Raw genomic sequence first — 20616 nt, 5'->3', positions numbered from 1 at the left:
AAAATAAAGGGATTTAATCTAAACTACACAAGACCAAAACGACAAAAATCCAACATACACAGTTCCAGAATATGGTTGCGAAAGAGTTCTTAAAGTTACGATAAAAATAATCCACAGTTGCGTGAACAGTTCACAGTTGCGTCATGTTTAGCCAACAGTACGTTTAAATGCGCCAAAGTTCCAAAGCAGAAGCTGGTGGAAAACAAGCGATGTGTTGCTCCTGAGACGATGGGGAGGCGTTGGCGACAGCCCCGCTGCAGCAGTGGGCGTGTTGCGACGAATCCGGTCTGTATGGGGAGAAAGGCGATGACTTGTATGGATTCCGGTGCGTAGGAAGTTTCCTCTCGCAAAGGCATGATGCGACGATCTCTGGGGCTTACCGACGATCTTCTCCTCTCGTGGCCCCTCGAAGCGATGGCTCTGTGACGATGTTTGCAGCGACGTGAAACAGCTTGCAAAGCGGCGGTGCGACGATCTCACCCAGTGATGACAGGCTCTGCGACGATACTCGCAGCGATTATATTTTTTTGGCTAGCGAAGGGTGCAACGTCTCTGGCAGCCGCAACAGGCTCTGCGACGATCTCGTCGTTCGCGGCGGCGGCAATTTCCTCGCACTGACGGTGATGCGCTCCGCTATCGAGCGTTGCAATATATTTTCTGTAGCAAAGTCTCTCAAATCTTGGATTCCAGCTTCCAGAGGCATCACAACTAGCCCAAGCACTCTAGGAAGGACAGAGCTCTCTCAGCAGAGCTCAGGGAAGCTGGGTGTGAAGTCATTTTGTTCCTGGGAATTCAAAACAGGGAGCCAGCTCACAACAGGCCCTTGGAGATTCTTTCAAGTCAGGGGACAAAGCAACAGCAAAGTCCTTCCCCTCTCCTAGGCAGCAAAGCAACTGCAGGTCAGTCCAGCATCACACGGCAGGGCAGTCCTTTTTCTTCAGTCTTCCAGCTTTCTCCTTGGTAGAGGTTCCTTCTTGTTTCCAGGATGATCTAATTTTCTGTAGTCAGGGGTCCTGTACTTATACCCCTAGAAGTCTTTGTTCCCTTTGTGCTTGAGGGCTCTGAGCCCGGTCTGAACCAGTTCTGGGTGTTCCTCGAGCACTTTGTTTTCCTGGCCTCTCCTTTCCTTTCAGAGAGAGAGGCAGGGTTGTCAGCTGCCCAGCAGGAGGTGGAGCCAGCATTGTGGAAGGCAGACACAGCCCTATTCAGGCCCAGGTGCTTCCCCCTCCCACTACTCTAGATGCAGATGGAGCTATTCAGCCATGGGATGGCCACTCAGACCGACCCTGGGAGCCACCCAGCCCCTGTCACTCACAAACCAGACAGTCAATTCACAAACAGGCCAAGGCACGCAGAAAAGTCAGACAAGAGAACAGCAACTTTCTAAAAGTGCTGTTCTCAAACACAGGATTTAAAAACAACCTTTCCTAAAAGACGTGTTATTAAATTCTGAGTTCAGGGATACCAGACTTATATGTCCTATCTTGCTCCTAAGGGAAGATATGCTGGTAGCCACTGTAGTCAGCATCCCCCATGTTAGCCTATTGGGCAAGATAGCCTTACAATATTGAAAAACGAAAATGGCTGTAATTCACTACCAGAGCATGTCACCCGTACAAGTACATGCTCTACCTTTCACATACACTGCACCCTTCCCAAGGGGTACCATGGGCCTTCCATAGGGGTGACCAATGTGTACAGAAAGGGATGGGTTAGGCTTGGTCAGTGGGGACACTGACCAGGAGGACATGGCAGTTCACAGACTGCACACAGGCACTGCGGTGGCGGGCCTGAGACACCATTTTAGGGCTACTCATGTGGGTGGCACAATCAGTGCTGCAGGCCCATTAGTAGCATTTGTTATCACCAGCCCTGGCACACTCAGTGCACTTTACTAGGGACTTCTTGGTGACACAAATATGTCAATCATGGATAACCAATCATAATAACAATTTACACTGGGAGCACTTGCACTTTGACACTGAACAGCAGTGCCAAGGTGCCCAAAGCATCTAAACCAGCAAAAACGAAATCCAGCACAACATCAAAAATACAAGAGGTAGAGGCAAAAAGATAGGGGGAAACCACGCCAAAGATGCCAGGTCTAACACTACTTAACCCCGCCTGACATCACCACTACAGAGTACACCTCACCAGAGCCCCGGTAATCGCTTCAGAGTCCACCTCACCAAGTCGGAGCCCACGTTGAACACCCAAAACCCGCTGCAGCACAGTTCATCCCACTTTACCACCCCAAAAAAGACTCGCCCTGCCCAACATCACCACTGCGGAGCTCGACCCACCTTAGCCCCATCACCGACTACGCCAGAGCACTTCTCGCCACGGCAAGGCCCATGCAGAACACCCAAACCCCACCTCACCACAGCCCACTTCACCACTAGTGCTCGCTTCACCAGAGCTTCCATTACCACGTCAGAGCCAGCTCCTCTTCCACACCAGAGCCCTCCTCACTGACCCTAAACCCTCCTCATAAATCAAACAATGTTCTTGAAATTTCCACGCCCACGCTTTCGACCCACTCACACACCCAGGGTGATGAGGGATTCGAAGGAACCGCCTCACATACACTGACAGACCTGTCATAATGCATGCTTTTGGTGTGGGTATCGCATGTGTGGAGTTTTCTTTCTAGTTATACTGCAAGTTCTCAAAGCTCAGAAAACTGGCCCTAAGGCAGTTTGGGGGCACTTTATAAAACGCAGTTATTAAAGACTTGTAGAAAGCATAAACCATTCACTCAATACCTCAACCTCCCCCTTTACACCTCACCTGAGGCTAAGCTGGTGCTAAATTCTACTTTGACCTCCTTGGAGAGAAGGGCGCCACAATGCAGTACCTCATCTTCAAACGCTATCTGGAGTCTTTCCCATGAGGTGCAGTTCACGCGGGTTCCCTCCGAGGGCTAACCGCAGAATCATGGGCTCCACTCCTGCTGTGGTGGGAGTGGGTCACTACTGTGGGGTATACACCAAACACCCCTAAATGGCGTGGTCTCCCCTTGAAGAAATTGCGCTCCCCAGATATTCAGACCGGGGGTCCCCTCTGGTGCCTGGGCGCTGCTGCAGCTTGATGCGTCTCCATGGTGGGCAGGGTGTGTGCTTCTAGGAGTGTGCAATAGCGCCTCCTGCCTCCTCCGTCAGAGAACCATGACAGCGCGATATTCTGCCCTTGCCTTCCGACACTGGCCCCAGGACGAATGCTGGCGTGTTCATACACCAGCACAACAGAGGGCGACACCAGCGTGCACGGCAAAGCCACACACACCCACTTGGGCAAGCTAAGGGCAGAGGCTTTGAGACAAACTTCATACAATAAAAACAAGCAGACCTCCTCTCTTGCCTTCTTTCATTTAATTGCTTCGTTGTAAAATGGATCCAAAAAAGCAGAAGCGAGTGCCACAGCGAGCCTTGGTTTCAATTATCGCGCCTATGTCTGGGCACGATAATTGAAACCACACGGCCTATTGGTGTCTATTACGCGCATCAAGTGTGTAATAGACACCAATAGGCCATGGGCGGAGCAATGCACCCGCCTTTGGCCAATTGCATGCAGTCTTTTTAAAAAAGAGGCACGCAAAGGCCAATCTCGTACCACAAAAGGAAAAGCACACGCATGAGCGTGTCCGATTCCTAGGTCAGTGCTGAAACCCTGTTTTTCAGCTAATAAATGTCTCGGGCTGCACGAACAATGTTGCGCACTGCCACGCTAGGCACGAGACCTAATAATTCGGTTGAAATAAACATGTAAGAAAAAGATGTAGGTTGAAGAAGTTATTTTTTACCAGCTTTATTAAGAAGCTCTCCTGTTCTAAATACCATCCCTCCCTTTTTTGAATCACTTTATGAATGAATGTGCATAGGTATCTCTAATGTTCCTTCTTGTGTCTTGATGTTTTATCTTTTCATGCTGCTTGGTGTGTCAACTTTGACAGCCTGGGCCAATTGGAAGACTTCATCCCTGCATATGGAGGGCTCTTCATTTGAATGACAACAAATGCACTGTTCTACCAGGAAACTGTTTTTTATTGCCCATCATAATTTAGTTACAAGGTAAAATTTTAGAGTCTGCCATTTTAAACATTATGGCCTTCATTACGATGACGGGTGGACTTGCGTCCGCCCGACACCATTGCAGAATCAGGACCGACTGAACTTTGTTTGGCAGTCTCGATCACATTACTAGGATGCGACCGCACATGGTGCGGTCTCACACTCCCATTTCTCTATGGGAGCGTGTGCTGCAGCCATAAACCGGCCATAGCACAAGCTCCCATAGAGAAAAGGGTGTTTTTGTTAATCCCTGCACCACATGGCAGGTACCTGACTGTGCCTGGCACTCAGTGCAAGGATTAACAGGAGGGAACAATAGGCGACCCCCTAGGCCTCCAACCGGAGGCCACTATGGCAGGTGGACCCTGCTAGCGGACCCCAAAGTCACTTTCTGACAGACTTTTAATGTCGGAAAGTCCAGCATGAAAAGCGTGTCGGAAACCAAGATCATAATCCCCACGGCATAAACAACATACATAGGGAATAATGAACGGCTTCCAACATGCTGATGGGCTTCTTGAGCCCACAGGAAGCCAGTCTGTCCGACTGGCCGGTTTCAAATCAGACAGCCTTCATAGTAATAAGGCTGCTGAATTTGAAACAAACAGTGTAAGTCGGAAAGACTTGGATCTGTGGTCAGAGGCTTTCAGACTTACATCATAATAGGACCCTAAGTGTGATGGTTCTGTGCACCAGAGATAGATGGGTGTGCTGCCCCTCTCCACATTACCAAAATGGTGCTGTAGACTTAAAGAGGGACTGTGACAACCTATAACTGAAAATTGTAAATATGCCTGAATGTTAGTGTTGTCTCCCCACACCTTACTGGAATGCCCTAAAAGTGGGTCACACAGAATGCATCTTTGACACTTGTGTGACTGAAATAATGTAACTACGTCCAAACTATATACACATACATGCCTGTGATGCTGGAAGGAGATACACGCTGATGTGTCAGGGTGGCAGCCTGGAAAGATATACCATTGTAATTTGCTCTGTGATAGGCAGCGTTGCCTTGTGAAATGCAGCCCCTCAAATGATGGCATGATCGGGTTGATGAAATATATACTGCAAAGCTATGAGGAAGGATGTCAGTGGAGAGATAAGATCACTAGTGTTCCTGTATGAGGAGGAGGAGATATACAGTATTTTCTATTTTCCCATGCAAGGGGGGGAGGGTGATTATGCCATAGATATCAGCCTAAAATGCTCTGATTATTAATTGTCTGTCATGTGTCAAATTCTTCAGCAGGAGGGTGAAATTCTGGACAATTTGTTTGTCTGACTAAAGGAACCGGTTTGTACATATGGCAATGATGTGCCGGACAAGGAAGTCAGGATGCAGATTATACAAAGATCTAAATCATATGTTGTTAATATTGAGGGAATTGAGAACACGCCTATAAACCAGCCTCACTGTATGCACATTTCATCAGCATACCATGTATGTGCCACAAAGACAGAGATGGTGTTGACGTAAATGACCACCAAAAAGTAATCAATACAAATCCCACTGCACATTATGAAAGAATTGACAGCTGGAAGTTGCATGAGGGGACTATAAATGAGGATTGTCATGATTTCCAAATTATGTAAATCTTTTGTGGCAAGGTAGAAGGCCCAGACTTAAAATGTCCAACCTCCACAGGATATGGCAGTCTCCTACTGGCTGTCCTTCCAGCTAGAGCAACTAAGGTACGTAATGCACATGGCGTTAGAGTAACCTTTATGGCTCAAGCTTGCAAATGGGGTAATAGGAAACTGTGGGGGATTGGGACTAGATCCAACCAAGTCTACTAAGGAGAAGATTGAAAAAAGGTACCATAATAATGGAAAATTGATGGTTTAGGGTCACAAAAGAAAAATAAAATGAACAAGAGACAACACCTTCATATTCCACCACAGTGGAATTCACACACTGCTAGCACAGGGCGAGTTAGGGGATCACTTCCTGCTAGGTATGGTTTCCACAGAAACAACGAATGCACTGGCTACAAGTGTATGTGTGATGTGACCTAACGGTTTCCCCTTCATACCCTCAGGTGACAGCAGCTATGTATTAAGACCCAGGATCCTCACACCTTACGTGACCTCAAGAACACCAAGTGAGGGATGTTACAACAGGGAACATAGGGAAACACACTCACTCATTGAGAGCACATTTGGCATACTGAAGTCCTGTTTACGCATCATGCACAAGTCCGGTGGAGCACTCCTTTACAAGCCACACAGATGCTGTAAGATCATAGCAACATGTGCCATCCCGCACAACATTGTCATGAGAAGGGGACTGCACAATGTAACCGTTAAGCCAGACTCTGGCGATGACTCTGATGATGATAAGCAACCACTGCAAGGGCAGCAGGATGGAACCCATGCAGCTGAAGGACGTGCACGAAACTCAGAGGAGATTACACACAACTATTTCTGAGGCGAGAGAAGACATGACACTGTAGACAGATGCGACATAAAGAGGTATTGCGTGTTGCACAACTCAGGGACCACCTTTTATTCAGGGAGCTACCACAACTAGATAAACATAAATCTACATAGTGCAAAAAAGTATGCCCAAAGAAAACAGAACACACATCAGAAACTCTGAGTTCTTTTTCATGCCCTGTTGCGTGGGTGGTCTACTCGGTTGAGTTGGATTGGGTGGCATGTAAGGGTGTCAACCTCGATGGATGGCGGTGTGTTCACCTAGGTAATTGCGATTCCTGTGTTGAGACACCGCTAATACTTAGTCCCTCCTCGCTCCCAAGTGGTGGGGTTATGTGGGGCAGACACAGGTTGGGTTTCTGTATAGTTTTCAGTGCTGTTGTGACTTGCACAAGGCCACAAGCAACAGTGGGACATGTTCGTTTGGATGTTTACGGTCTGCCGGGTCAGGCTTGAAAGGGGTTGCTAGGTGGCTGATTGATCAAGTGAAGATGTCAATGCACCTTATGTATTGTCTGTGGCATATATGCTCCCTTAAATAATAAAACAAATGAAGTACCCAGTCTTCAAAAGCACTCGCTCTTTAAATGCCTTCTGGGGGCAGCAGTGAAGACTTTGTCTCAGAGGCTGAGGCAGCAATGCTGTCGCTGAGATTTGTAGCGGTCTCCATAAGTGGTTAGGGGATGGCTGTGGTGCTCAGGAGCAACAGATGCAAGGGGTCTTGCTGCCTTATAAGCAGGACAGCACAATGCAGAAGCTGAAGAAGCACCAACACGAGCAGGAACAAGCAGCAACCTCAGAGGGGTGGTGGGACAGGCATGCACGGTTGTGCGAGGGGTGAGGTGGTGTGGGGAACGGTGCACAGAGATGAAGAGATTAAGTGACAGGCCAAGCTGAAAAATGAAGCAGCCACGAAGGTTTCATGCAGGAAGTACACAAAACGAAACACTTAACATGAGCAGAGGCAGGCCAACCAAAAAAAAAGAGTGCTCTTGAAATTTAAAAAATAATGTGAAGTGTAAAAGTACATGTAACAGGGGCAGTCCTCATGAGAGGATACAAAAGTCCAAAAAGAGGGACTACTAAACCTATTCACAAATCAAAATTCTGCATTTACAAAAGACAGTGAGAGGAGCCAATTGAATAGATGGGTGGTGCTTAAAGCCCATATTCTAGGAACAGCATGTTCATATGCTGCCTAGGTGAGACCTAAAAATAACCAGCGACGAGGGAGGTTGGGGGGTGGGGGTGAAACGGGTCAAGCAAGGAAGCAAGAGGGGATGGGGAGATGAGCAAGCAACAACCGAAAAAACAACCTTAATTGAAGCAGGATCAGTGATAACAATGAATGTGTCATTGTGTAATGTAACTGGTGCGCACTTAAAGTGCTCCAATATCATTGGCTTTTTTTCGCAGCGGATCGTGCAAAAAAAATAGTGAAACAAATGCTGTTCATGTTTTAACAACTTTTTAAGAAATACATTTGCTTATGTGCACACACATGCATTTTAGTGGTATGTGTACAAGGGTGACGGCCAGAAAACACACTTGATAACAAAGAAATAGCTGCCACCACCCCACTGTCTCCCGCAAACAGGGAGCAGTGTAAGGAGACATGTACTTCATCCATGTGATATGGGAGGGCCAAACACAAGAAGAGGGAATGACGCCTGCATGCCATGACGAATGGCATCGAAGAAAATAAGAGCAACACTGGAGTTTACCAATCGTAGAAGATGGGCAGCCTGAGGGCACACAGACAGAACACAACACGTCTCGTCGAGACAGCGCATGCCCTGTCTAGAAGAGACCTAAAAAAGAAACTACTTGTGAAATAAACCGACACTTTTCCTAGCCCTTCCATAATCTTAGCAAAGAGTCTATATGCATCACAGTGCTGCCCAGGATACTGAACTGGAGAGAGTGTATGATTGTATTTCAAGTGTTAAAGGCTGCTGTTAATATTTTGGGGAAAGACTGTGTCTCATACAATGTTATTCAAAGTGCTTTATTTGGCTAATAACGAGCCATAATCGTACAAGAAATAAATTACTAGCATAGATTAAAATATAGATACAAACAATAAAACTTTATACAAAATATACGTTCTAGACTTAATAGATAGTCAACTTCAATTTCATGCCCATGCGCTTTTCTGATCTTCAAAGCTACTTCAACAAAATAAATTTTATGGCAAGACCGGAGGCTCCTATTATGCTTTCTAATCTTGCATTTAATTGCACAGCAGCCAAGATAAGCAAAAAACTACAGTTCCCAGAGGGCCAGAGAACAAACTGGGCCATGGGAATGAGAAAAAACGAGAACAGAGTAACCAATCACAGAGGACCTATTAGATAAGACCCTAAACTGACTGCGCAGCTTCCTCTTTTCTTGCTGCTCGCAGTCAGATAAGTGCCTTTATCTATGCTCACAGTGTTGTAATTAATGTTTACTGGTTTTTATGCCCGTTTTTTCATGTTATTGCTACATATTTAAACAGCGCGACCTCGCGCAAAGCCTTTCACGCTCTTCGCGTGTTCTGTTGTGCTCCGGCGCTTTTTGCCCTCGCTCCCCCCCCCCCCTCCACCCCCCCACCCCCTTTGTCAGCGCTTGGTTGCTCCCTTACGCACGCTGCTTCGCGCGTCTTTTCCGACTTGCTCTCTCGTCAGGAAGCCTTTCCTGTCGCCGGCTCCTCAGCGCAACGCTTCTGCTTGGTCTCAGCTTCCGCGTGTGAAGCTGGCTGCCTCTTGTTGCTCGGCCCGCCCCCAGTACACGCCCCTGCTCTTTCAATAACCCTCGCCTACCTCCTGCCTGTTTCTGTTGTTGTTACTGCCACAACCTGATAATGGAACTCGATAGTTCCTCTGAAGAGGTGCCTGCTCAGGACTCTCAGTCATTCAAGAAGGACTTGAGTAAATTTATCAATAATTCAGTTGAAACTGCTGTGGAAGTTTCCATGAAAAGAATGTCTAAGAATATGGAGAACTCCATGTTAAGCATCATGTCCAAAGTATTGGCCCAATCCGCGGGGGAAAGCAGAAAGAGAAAGGTGGACCACTCTGCTCAATTAACTCATGTCTCAAAAAAAACGTCTGTGACTGGCGAGTCTTCCTCGCTCTTGACTGAGGACTCTGTTCCTCCCAGGCCTCCTACTAAGGAGGGGTTTGTTGGTTCCGAGGGCAAACGCAAACAAAAAGACAAACATGCAGAGTCTCCCAGGAGAAAGTTAGTGATTTCCACCATATTGGACACAGATGATGATGATGATGCTAATTTTGATGACGCTGATCAATTAATTGACCTTTTTGACACAACTGACCCTTCCACCCCCACTCCTAAATCGTCTCATTTGGATTCCTTTTCTTTTGACTCAGTTTTTGACTCCGAAGGTTTTCCCATGTTCGATCCTTCTACTATTCGTCATCCCAATTCTACCGAATGGCTCCCTTCTAACCATGTTGGGGAATACATCTCTTCCAGATTACGCCTTCCTCTGGAGGCCCCGGTAAGAGCCAGGCTCAAATCTGAATGCCCTAAGCCTGCTCTTCCCGACAAAATCACTTTGGTTCCTTCGATTGACCAACCTCTCCTCACCTTCTTTTCCAAGTTTGGCAAGGACCCCCGCAGAGGGATAGACAAGGCCTGGTCCCCTTGCCAGGACAAGTTGCTGGACGTTGTGGGCCCTCTAGCCCGTATTTTTGATTTAGCGGAAACCTCCCGCTTGGATGGTACAGACCTTTCTGCTGAGGAAGTGACCATGTGGGCCCAACGCGCCTTCTGTCTATTGGGAAATGCGAATTCTGCAATTACACATGAACGTCGCAAGGGTCTCCTAATCAAGTTGGATCCCAAACTCTCAAATCTGGCACCCATGGATCCTGGGCCCAAGGCGAATGGTCTCCTGTTCGGCGAAAATTTGGTTCGTGACCTCAGTAGATTTGTTTCTACTTTTGCTTCTTTGGACAAAGCCCAGCAAACAGTAAAAAAGGTTTTCGCCCCTCGGGTTTTTGGACGGGCCGGCAGAGGCAGGGGCCGCTCTTCCGGCCGTCCCTATAACCAAGGCTCCAGAGGTTCGTCCAGTAACAACCAGGACTACAAGCCTCAGTTTTACCCCCAACGTGGCCGTGGCTTCAGAGGGAAAGAACAACGAAACTATCGTCAGAACTCCAACCAGCAAGGTAAGCCTTTCTTCTTCCCCTCCTGTGGGGGGTCGTTTAAAACTGTTCCTTCAAAAGTGGTGCACTCTCAGTTCAGACCCTTGGGTTTTAAACACGGTGCAAGGCTACCTAATCGAGTTTATTTCCCCTCCCGTTCAATCTACTCTTCCCCCCCCTCTCGTCTTTTCAACGCTCATGGCATCTCAGATCTCAACAGAAATCGAGGCTCTACTCCAAAAAAGAGCAATTCAGATTTTTCCCTTCGACTCCTCAGGCTTTCTAAGCTCCATTTTTCTTGTTCAAAAGAAAAACAAGAAGCTCTGCACCGTCATCAACTTGAAGTGGTTCAACCAGTTTGTGGTTTACCGCCATTTCAAAATGGAGACCATTTTGCATCTGAGAGACACTCTTCGCCCAAACGACTGGATGGTCCGTTTGGATCTTCAGGATGCTTACCTCACGGTTCCCATTCATCCCTCTCAAAGGAAGTTTCTTCAGTTCCAGTGGGCAGGTGTCAACTACTGTTTCACCTCTCTTCCCTTTGGCTTATCATCCGCGCCCTGGTGCTTCACAAAACTCTTAAAACCAGTGGTCGCCTATCTTCGATCTCTTGGCATAAGACTAATTATTTACCTGGACGATATCCTCCTCATGAATTCCGACAAACAGTCTCTCCTCTCCGACCTTCTCTTGACACAGTCGCTTCTTTTGGATCTGGGATTTCTCATCAATACGGACAAGTCATCTGTAATTCCGTCTCAGAACACGGAATTCTTGGGTTTTCTGGTGGACTCTGCTGCAGCGTCCCTTCGCCTTCCTCTCTCCAAAGTTTCCAAGATCAAAGGGGAAATTCTGTCCGTTCTTCAGTCCTCTCTTTTGTCCCTCCGATCCCTAGCGAGGATTGTCGGTCTCCTCTCCTCCTCCATTCAGGCCATCTTCCCCGGCCCTCTCCATTATCGCGCTCTTCAGCGCCTAAAGATTCGACACCTTCGACAAGGCCTCGCTTATTCAGATCTCGTGGCACTAGATGCCGAGTCCCGCCCCGAGCTTCAATGGTGGATAGACCATTTAGATGCGTGGAACGGGCGCACTATCTTCGCCACTGCCCCAGATCTTGTCTTAGAATCCGATGCAAGCCTGTCGGGCTGGGGCGCCCGATGTGGACCAATCTCGACTGGAGGGTCATGGTCCGCCGAGGAGTCCAAGTTGCACATCAACTGTTTAGAGATGCTTGCAGGTTCCTTTGCGATCAAAAGCCTTTCAAAAAACAGGATTCACTGTTCTATCCTCCTTCGTATGGACAATGTTTCTGCGGTCCGTTACATCAACCATCTCGGCGGAACAAGATCCAAACCCTTAGCGGACTTGGCAAAGAGTCTGTGGGAATTCTGTCTTGCCCATCACCTTTCTTTTACAGCAGAGTATCTTCCTGGAGATCTCAACAGCGTGGCGGATTGGCACTCGAGATTTCTTCGAGATTCCAGCGATTGGAAGCTCTGTCCATCCGTCTTCCTTTCCCTTTCTCATCTTTGGGGCCCTTTCTCTGTCGATCTTTTTGCATCCCGGCTCAATTCCCAATTGCCCCGTTTCTACAGTTGGCGCCCGGATCCTCTGGCCTTGGCGACAGACGCTTTCCTGCAGGATTGGTCTTGTCATCTGCATTATGCCTTCCCGCTTTTTCTGATGATCAACAGGGTTCTTTCTCAGGTTCGCCGCCAGTCTTCGTCTCTGGTTCTTGTAGCCCCTTTCTGGCAAGCGCAGGTGTGGTTTCCGACTCTTCTCGAGATGGCAGTGGACTTCCCTGTCCTTCTTCCCTCCTTCGGGGATCTTCTACTCAATCCCCAGGGCGAACAACACAGTCTCATTCTCGACTCCTCCCTGCAGCTCTCGGCCTGGAAAGTTTCCGGCCTTCCACTTCTGACGTCCTCATTTCACAAGAGGCTTCGATCTTTAGCAGCCAGGCCTGGGCTCCTGGAACATCCAAAGCATACAAATCCGCCTGGTCTCTTTGGACAAGCTGGTGTTTGGAAAGGGACCTCGATCCCGTTTCAGCCTCTCTGAATTTCATCATTAACTTCCTTGGTTCGCAAGCCAGTGCCGGTAAGGCTTATCGCACTATCAACCTCTATCGTTCAGCCATTTCTCTCTACCATTCCCAAATTGATGGTAAACCGGTTGGTGCTCACCCTCTGATCTGTCGTCTACTGAAAGGTGTTTGTTGTGCGAAACCACCGTTGGCTAAGTATACCTCTTTATGGGATGTTACTGTGGTTTTTAAATTGTTTACAAATTGGCCAGACAATGCTGTTCTTTCACTCAAAATGCTATCTGCTAAACTTACCATGTTACTGTGTCTGATTTCCATTAAGAGAGTTTCTGATGTTAAGGCTCTAGATGTTTCTGCTCGCCAATTCTCTCCTACAGGTGTTCTATTTCAAATACGCAGACGTACTAAAACTCATCTGGATTCAGCGTTTTATCCTTATTTTCCAGCTCATCCCAAATTGTGTGTGGGACAATGTTTAAAAGTGTACGAACAACGAACTGCTGATCTCAGAACGCCCTCTCATTCTCAACTCCTTATTTCCTTTCGCAAACCCCATCTTCCTGTCTCTTCTCCTACCCTTGCCCGTTGGGTCCGTTGGGTCATGTCTCTTGCCGGAATTGATGTCTCCGTTTTTGGGGCTCATTCGGCCAGGGGAGCCATGGCTTCTACAGCCTTTTGGTCTGGCTCTCGTTTGGAGGACATTCTGAGATCAGCAGATTGGTCAAATGACAGTATATTTCGCATGTTCTATTGCAAACCTGTTCATACTGTGGCTTCTGATGTTGTTAATATGCTTTAAACAAGCATAATAGGAGCCTCCGGTCTTGCCATAAAATGTAGATTTTTCTAGTATTCATGACGGAAAATCTTAATTTTATTAAAGACACGGAGGCGAGTATTATCCCGCCGCAAATTTTTCTAACATTTGTTCTCCCTCCCTACAGCGAATCCAGCCCTGCCACTGGCTTCATCTTAGGAGATCTTCCCTTCGGCTCCTACGGTCCTCACCTCCAAGTTCTCCAACTCCGACGCTCCTGGATCCTCCTCCTGGACTACTGTTTGGTCTTCTTCCTTGGATTCCTCTGATACAAGACTTATGTTCCTGGACTTTGGCTATATCCTTAATTTTATTCATTTTCCCTCTGTTTAATGACTATTCATGATCTGCTCGCCAGCGAAAAGAGGAAGCTGCGCAGTCAGTTTAGGGTTTTATCTAATAGGTCCTCTGTGATTGGTTACTCTGTTCTCGTTTTTTCTCATTCCCATGGCCCAGTTTGTTCTCTGGCCCTCTGGGAACTGTAGTTTTTTGCTTATCTTGGCTGCTGTGCAATTAAATGCAAAATTAGAAAGCATAATACTCGCCTCCGTGTCTTTAATAAAAATTAAGATTTTCCGTCATGAATACTAGAAAAATCTACATTACATCATACATATACTTTCTGATGGGAGCTGCAGTAATAAGATCATTGCCACCTTGTGGCTACCGGTATTAAAAGTATTAAAACTAGGAGAATAAAATGTTTCTGTGAAGTACTGCATAATAAGCAAAATATCAATATATGAAAAATGCTTTGCATAGATACACTTTCACAAGGGTCTGGGAGAAACAAAAAGCCCAGATGCCTGCTACGGGGAATAAAAAGAAAAAGTGAAGTATGCTCGGAAAAGGCAAAAACAACAAAATCTCCGACTGTAGCCAACAATCATGAGGAAGAAAATGCTTTTGATAAGGTAGATTGAAAATACTTACATTTGACAAATCCCTAATCTGCGTGATCATTGCACTCTACCACAAACCAGTTGCTAAAGTCAGAGCAGGAATCGCTATCTGATCCACATTTTCCCTGAAACAAGGAACCAGCAAGACTGTCCCGTCACCCTTCCCCTACATTCCTACTGGCATTGGAACCATTCCTATGGCACCTAACTGAGAACAAAGATATTGCTGGGGTTCCATTTGGCAAAACCATTGTGAAAATAGCGGCTTAAGCAGATGAGATATTGGTTACCATTGAGAATACCCAAACATCCATACCTGCCCTAATGACCTCTATTCAGGAGTTTTCAGAAGTATCGGGATACACTCTCAATAAAGATACGTCAGAAGTTAAATACCTCAATAACTATGGAAACAAAGATATCACGGGTACTCTGGGCTGGCACCGATGTATTAAGTGTTTAGGGATAGAATTCACCAACAACCTCATCACTACCTGACACCACAATGAAAGGACACTACTCAAGAAGATGAATTACCAACTTGACAGATGGTCACTTAAATTTCTGTCTTGCAGGGGCATAGCTGAATCACTTAAAATAATGATCACCTCCTTACTTATTTATCTAATTAGCATGCTGCCATTGTCCTTAACTGAAGACTTCCTGACAAGAGTTTAAAAGATTTTTGTGGCAGAACAAGAAGCTGAGAATTTCACTCAAGAAACTCAAACTCTCTAAAGACAAAGGAGGAGTAGGTCTTCCAAATTTTAGGAATGACCTAACAGCCTACCTCTTCAAACAAGGCACTAACTGGTTCCTTGACGGATTAGAGTACCAAACATTCTGGGCAAAACTAGAGAAATCTCTCAAAGAGGAAACTTTTTAGTATTTTTTTGACAATGTACAATTTTCCTTTGCCCCATTCTAAATACATAATGCACAACACCAAAAAAGCTATTTCAAGAATCTCCTACTGGTCAGAAAATTAACTCAGCAACTCTAATATTAATACCAGTATTTGGCGTCCATATAGCTGAACCCCAAAATTAAAATGTATGGCAATGAGGACAACCTATCTCTACCCTTACCCACTTTCCAGGCACAATTTGGACACGACAAGTTGGACCTTTTGAAATACTTGAGACAGAGTCCAGATCTCTAAGCATCCATTGCTAAAGAACTAACCTACACTCACTACATTGATTAATGACCTTGTCAAAACAAGGCACATTGTGTCCAGATATATAAAATACTAATCCCTAGTCCCCGCAAGACCCATATCCGTAATGTACAAAAATGGGAAGCAGAACCAAATCATAGCAACAATAAATACGATTGGTAGCGTACCTATAGATCCTCTTTCACAAACAAAATCCCCCCTGCTATGTCCCAGACCAAGTACATGATTATCAATAGAACATACTGGACACCACATAAACTCCATAAGCAAACACTCATGCGAGAACCGAAATGCTAGAATCGTAGAATACATGAGTGATTTTACCTCAAGTGCTCTTCCACCGCCCTATTCTTAAGGAGTACTGGAACAATATATTTAAATTCAGAATGGAAGCCTTGGGAATTCCCCCTACCCGAGAATTCTCATATATAATTCTTGGCTATCTAGATCCACATCTAAAATTCACAGTTGATGGCCTACTACTAGACCTAATGCTGACCCTAGCATGCAAATTGATTCTCAATAACTAGAAAAACTTCATACACTCTCATTTTAAATGTGGTGGTAATGTTTCACATTCCTTAGAGGAATGTCTTGCTGCCAAACTCCCTGTGGCATACATCACACAGACACATGAGGTACTTGCTAGATGCCACCTCTTCACACTTTGAACCGCTGTAAAACCACAAACATTACGGTATACAATATCCATCTGCAACAATAGCTGTCACCTAAAAGTATCTCCCAGCTGTACTTCTCCTAACCGTACCCAAACTGGTGAAGTAAATACAGAGTCAATCACCGATAAATTGTGAGCTCAAGTTAATGCATGATGACAGTTTATTCTGGTGCGCACACAAGTCATAATTAAAACTGCGTACAGATCATACTTTTTTGTATTAAACAATGATAGAAAGAACACCTATAAAAAATAATATGCACATTAAGAATGTGACTCTTAATCACAGTACTACTAAGTATTACTGTATTGCTTTGTATTACTAAAAATGTGATTCAACAGATAACTATATGAATACGCTGATATGCCAAAAACCTGTGATGACCTGAGCACTCTTTACCTTACCCTCATCTCTTCTATATAATCTCATACTTCTGATTCGAATATGTTATGAAGATCTTTTTTATTTATTTCTGTTTTGATTCCCTCTGGTTATCCTGGATTTATTGCCTGTTTTATGAAACTCAATAAAGATATGGAGGAAAAAAAATGGCCCACATTAGGTAAAGGAAATTTAGAATGGAACACCAAAAATGCTCGGGCAAAGGGCTTATAGTCACCTGCTCCGTAACAATAGTCTTCTATATCGACACATGCACAAAGTGTTTCAAGCACACGATACTTCATGCAAAGTTGGCCACATTAGTTAGCATCAATGCATCGTTTAAACCAAATTCCACTTGTCTTACTCTAGCAGTTCGTTAAAGCATGCGGTAACTAGGGTTAGACCAGGATTTTTTTTTTACCAGCATGACCAGTATATATCCTGGCCGGTACAAAACGAGGTAAATCACATAAAGCTGCTATTATTTCCTCTTGTCAGTACATAAGCAGTAAATATAAGCAGATAACATTTAAATGACATTTTAAAATATGTTCTAGACATGCCTTAATGATCCATGATCGATAGCTGAAGACATCAAAATCATGTTAAAAATGAATATGGATGCTTTTATATAAAGTTTTCTATTTTTCCTCAGGGAAAGGTCGCAACTCTGGGATTAATACCCATTCGTTCGTCGGTCATTTCTTGCAACCCGCAACATGCAAAACAATGCCCGTTCTACAAATCATCAAGTCGTTGGCACTTAGAATTTTTCAAAATCATGCTTAGCCATCCATTTCTGTCGTAAAACCACATTCTGCTCTAAAATTCGCCCTTTTCATTATACTTAGGGCGTGTAGGTGATATTAGAACTCAGACCAAATCGCTGTCTAACTACTGTGCTGCGTGAACGATGAATACAACAGACGTGGAGTCAAATATGAACTAAAAAAAAAACACGGGGTCGTGAAATCTATTTTTTAACACAGCCACCCCGTTCGCCTAATCTCTCACCTCCGCATGTTTACAATAATTTTATGATATTGATGGCGATGAGCGTCCCGGAAGTAATGGGAAGAAACACTAGAATACACATGGTCAGAAAATAATGGGAAGAAACACTAGAACACACACGTATGAAATATGCTAATGATCAGCCATATTGGGTGAGCACAATCGCCTCGCTGGCGGCCATGATTAGGAGGCATGTTTGGCGTGCTCTCGTTATGTTCGTAGAGCGCATGCGCATTTATGATATACTACCACCTCCGTCTGGATCGTAAGTCTACTTATGTTTTGTAGGAAGCCCTGACGAGGTCTACGCACGATCTGGTACTATCGGAGGCAATACTATTAGAAAATCATAACTCCTTATTAACTGTACTTTAAGTTGTGGTTGAATATACAGCCCGAGCACAATTCTGTACGAATTGCGGTCGATGTTACTGTTGATTTTCTTTACAGCAGGCCATTATTTCTCACATGGGGTCTACGATTTACGACTTATTTTATTATTTATTTATGCGTTTTTATGTAGCGCGGACTTTACCCGAAGGCGTCGGAGTGCTTCACAATTGGAACAGAAAATTACAAGTGAATAAATTACAAAATCAGACGATAAGTTACATGAAGTAAAAGTGACAATTGTGAGCAAACAAAATACACGAGGTAGCAACAGTGCTTTAAATGGGAAAAAATAAGTGCAGGTTCTCATTAACATGAGCTAGCGGTGTAGTTAGTGGGCGGGGCCAGGGGCGGGGCTAAGGGCAAGACATGATGATACTTAACGACTTCCATAACAGTTGCAGCACACAACAAAACACATAATAAATGAGTTTATATAAACAAAGCAGGTTAACATTACACAAAATGAAAGAGAAATGCGATAATATGTTAACATTTCCTTTTTTGGAATAGTTACACCTTCTTAATGCCATACTGTTAAATGCTGTTGTTTGGTACAATACTATACATTTTTGAGCATGTTAGTAGGAAGAAACTGAAAATATCTCCACTACGAACCAAAGCTCTTATGGCACCAAGCAAATGAAGCAAATCATCATGACCCTCCCCAGAAGATATTTCTTGTCTCTTCCATCGATCTATCCATTCATCCTGCCATTTACCCGCTGATGTCCACCATTTACCCTTTACATTCTGTTGTCTATTCAGTTTTTCATCCATCATTCAGTTTTTCACCATTCTGTCTGTCCACCCTTCATATCCAAACCTATCCATCCATCCTTAAACCTATCCATTCATCCTTTCACTCATCCATCTCTTTATCCACCCTTCCACTCATCCATCAATCCTTTCTCTTATCTATCCATCAACCCTTTCACTTCATTATACCATCCACCCTTTCATTCCATCCGCCCTTTCACTCAATCCCTCCTTTCATTCATCCATCATCGATCCCCCCTCCCTTTCATTCACCCATCCAATCTTTCACTTATCCACCTATATCCACCCTTTAATCCAATCATTCACCCTCTTTCACCCATCCATCCACCCACTCATCCATCCATCCATTCATACATCCACCCTTGCTTACTCATCTATCCACTCACTCACCCACCAACCCTCCCTACTACGCTATTTATGAACCTTTGTCACGGAGCAGACATGTACTCACAAAGTGCCACTCATTTTTCTTACAAAAACATGCTTACAAATGCAGGCAAATACACAAACATAAGCAGACACGCTAAAGACTTTGGTATGTTAAAAGCCATGTCATACTCTTCATCATGGCTTTTTTAATTGCCACTACCAGGGGACTGCCATGATTCATATGTTTGTGCAAATGCAGAGTATAGTGTGAATGTGGTTGACAGCACAGGGCCTGAATGGACCCCGTAGTTGCCATGGTTTCAGATTGCTATGTGTGACATTTTCATATTTTCATTGTAATTGTGAGTGCCATTTCAACGACTATGAGTGACACTTTCTTTCTCACTAGCAAAATTAAGCAAGGAAGACGAGGGAATCATATAAATATCAGAAAAAAACATACATTTGAGTATAGCTGCTAATGTTTCAGATTGCTTATGTGTGACATTTTCATAGTTTCAGTGGATTTACGAGAGTCAGGCAACAACTAGATGTGCAATATTTAGAGTGGCACTTTCTTGCGAGCATAATCATGGTATGAAGTCAATAGAAATAGACAAATATCAGAAATCACACTCATTTAAGCAACAAGGAAGTCAAACTCTGCAGTAGGTGCTTTTGAAGCTATTCAAATTCTAAAAAAAATCAGCACCCTCCACCCCAACCTCACTTCAGGTGTGGCCAAACCACATGTAACAAAGGGATCTCTGTGACAAAAGCAGCAACCCACTGAGCTATCCACATACAATCAAGTACAATACAATATGCTTTTTTTGAAGGAGGCATATTATCCCTCTATGCTACTTAATGGTCAGAGTGAAAAGTACTAGTGGAGAAAAGTCTGACCTCTCTCCAGCAGGAACAATAGTCACCTGACTTATCAAGTCTAACTATGCTGAGAAAATAAAGGGTGCTGCTTCTTAGTTTCACTGTCAAGCAGGGATGTTAAACACTTGGCACTACTAATAAATCAGCAAAGCTGCTAGTTTAGAGAAAAGGTAGCACTGGGCTGGCATGGTGAGTGTGGGGCAGAAGTTGGGCTCGGGGCTGGGCACAGCAATAGCCCATCATGTCGAGGTCAGGAGGAGGTAAGCAGGTGATCGAGTCTCGAACACCGACTTCCTCCTTCAAGTCCATGTAGCAGGGGAATTCCTGGGTGCTCTGGGGCCCGGCTGGCAGGCAGAAAATGAAACACCCTGCCACAGCATGGGCGGCGACTACAGTGTGACAGAGCAAGAAGGGAGCCAGGCGCATCTAAGAGATCTAGGAGAGTGTTAGGAATGTGTGGAAACAATGGGTTGGCGGCGCTAGTTTTGAGCTTGTTTGG

At 45.0% G+C, this 20616-nt stretch overlaps 1 protein-coding gene across 1 annotated transcript in view; it reads right to left on the bottom strand.

Moving 5' to 3' along the window:
• Nucleotides 1–17765, bottom strand: part of RBM41 (RNA binding motif protein 41) — a 163055-nt gene extending 145290 nt beyond the window's left edge. Inside the window, exon 1 of the mRNA XM_086964649.1 lies at nucleotides 17691–17765. Coding sequence (XP_086820775.1) covers nucleotides 17691–17698 — 8 coding nt within the window. The 5' untranslated portion in view covers nucleotides 17699–17765. The remainder of the gene's footprint in view (nucleotides 1–17690) is intronic.
• Between the last annotated feature and the right edge of the window lie 2851 nt (nucleotides 17766–20616).

This window comes from Lissotriton vulgaris, chromosome 4_1, assembly GCF_964263255.1.
Source record: "Lissotriton vulgaris chromosome 4_1, aLisVul1.2, whole genome shotgun sequence".
In the NCBI taxonomy this organism is placed as follows: Eukaryota; Metazoa; Chordata; class Amphibia; order Caudata; family Salamandridae; genus Lissotriton; species Lissotriton vulgaris.
The sequence above is the reverse complement of the archived record's forward strand: the minus strand, read 5'-3'. Positions and strand labels throughout refer to the sequence as shown.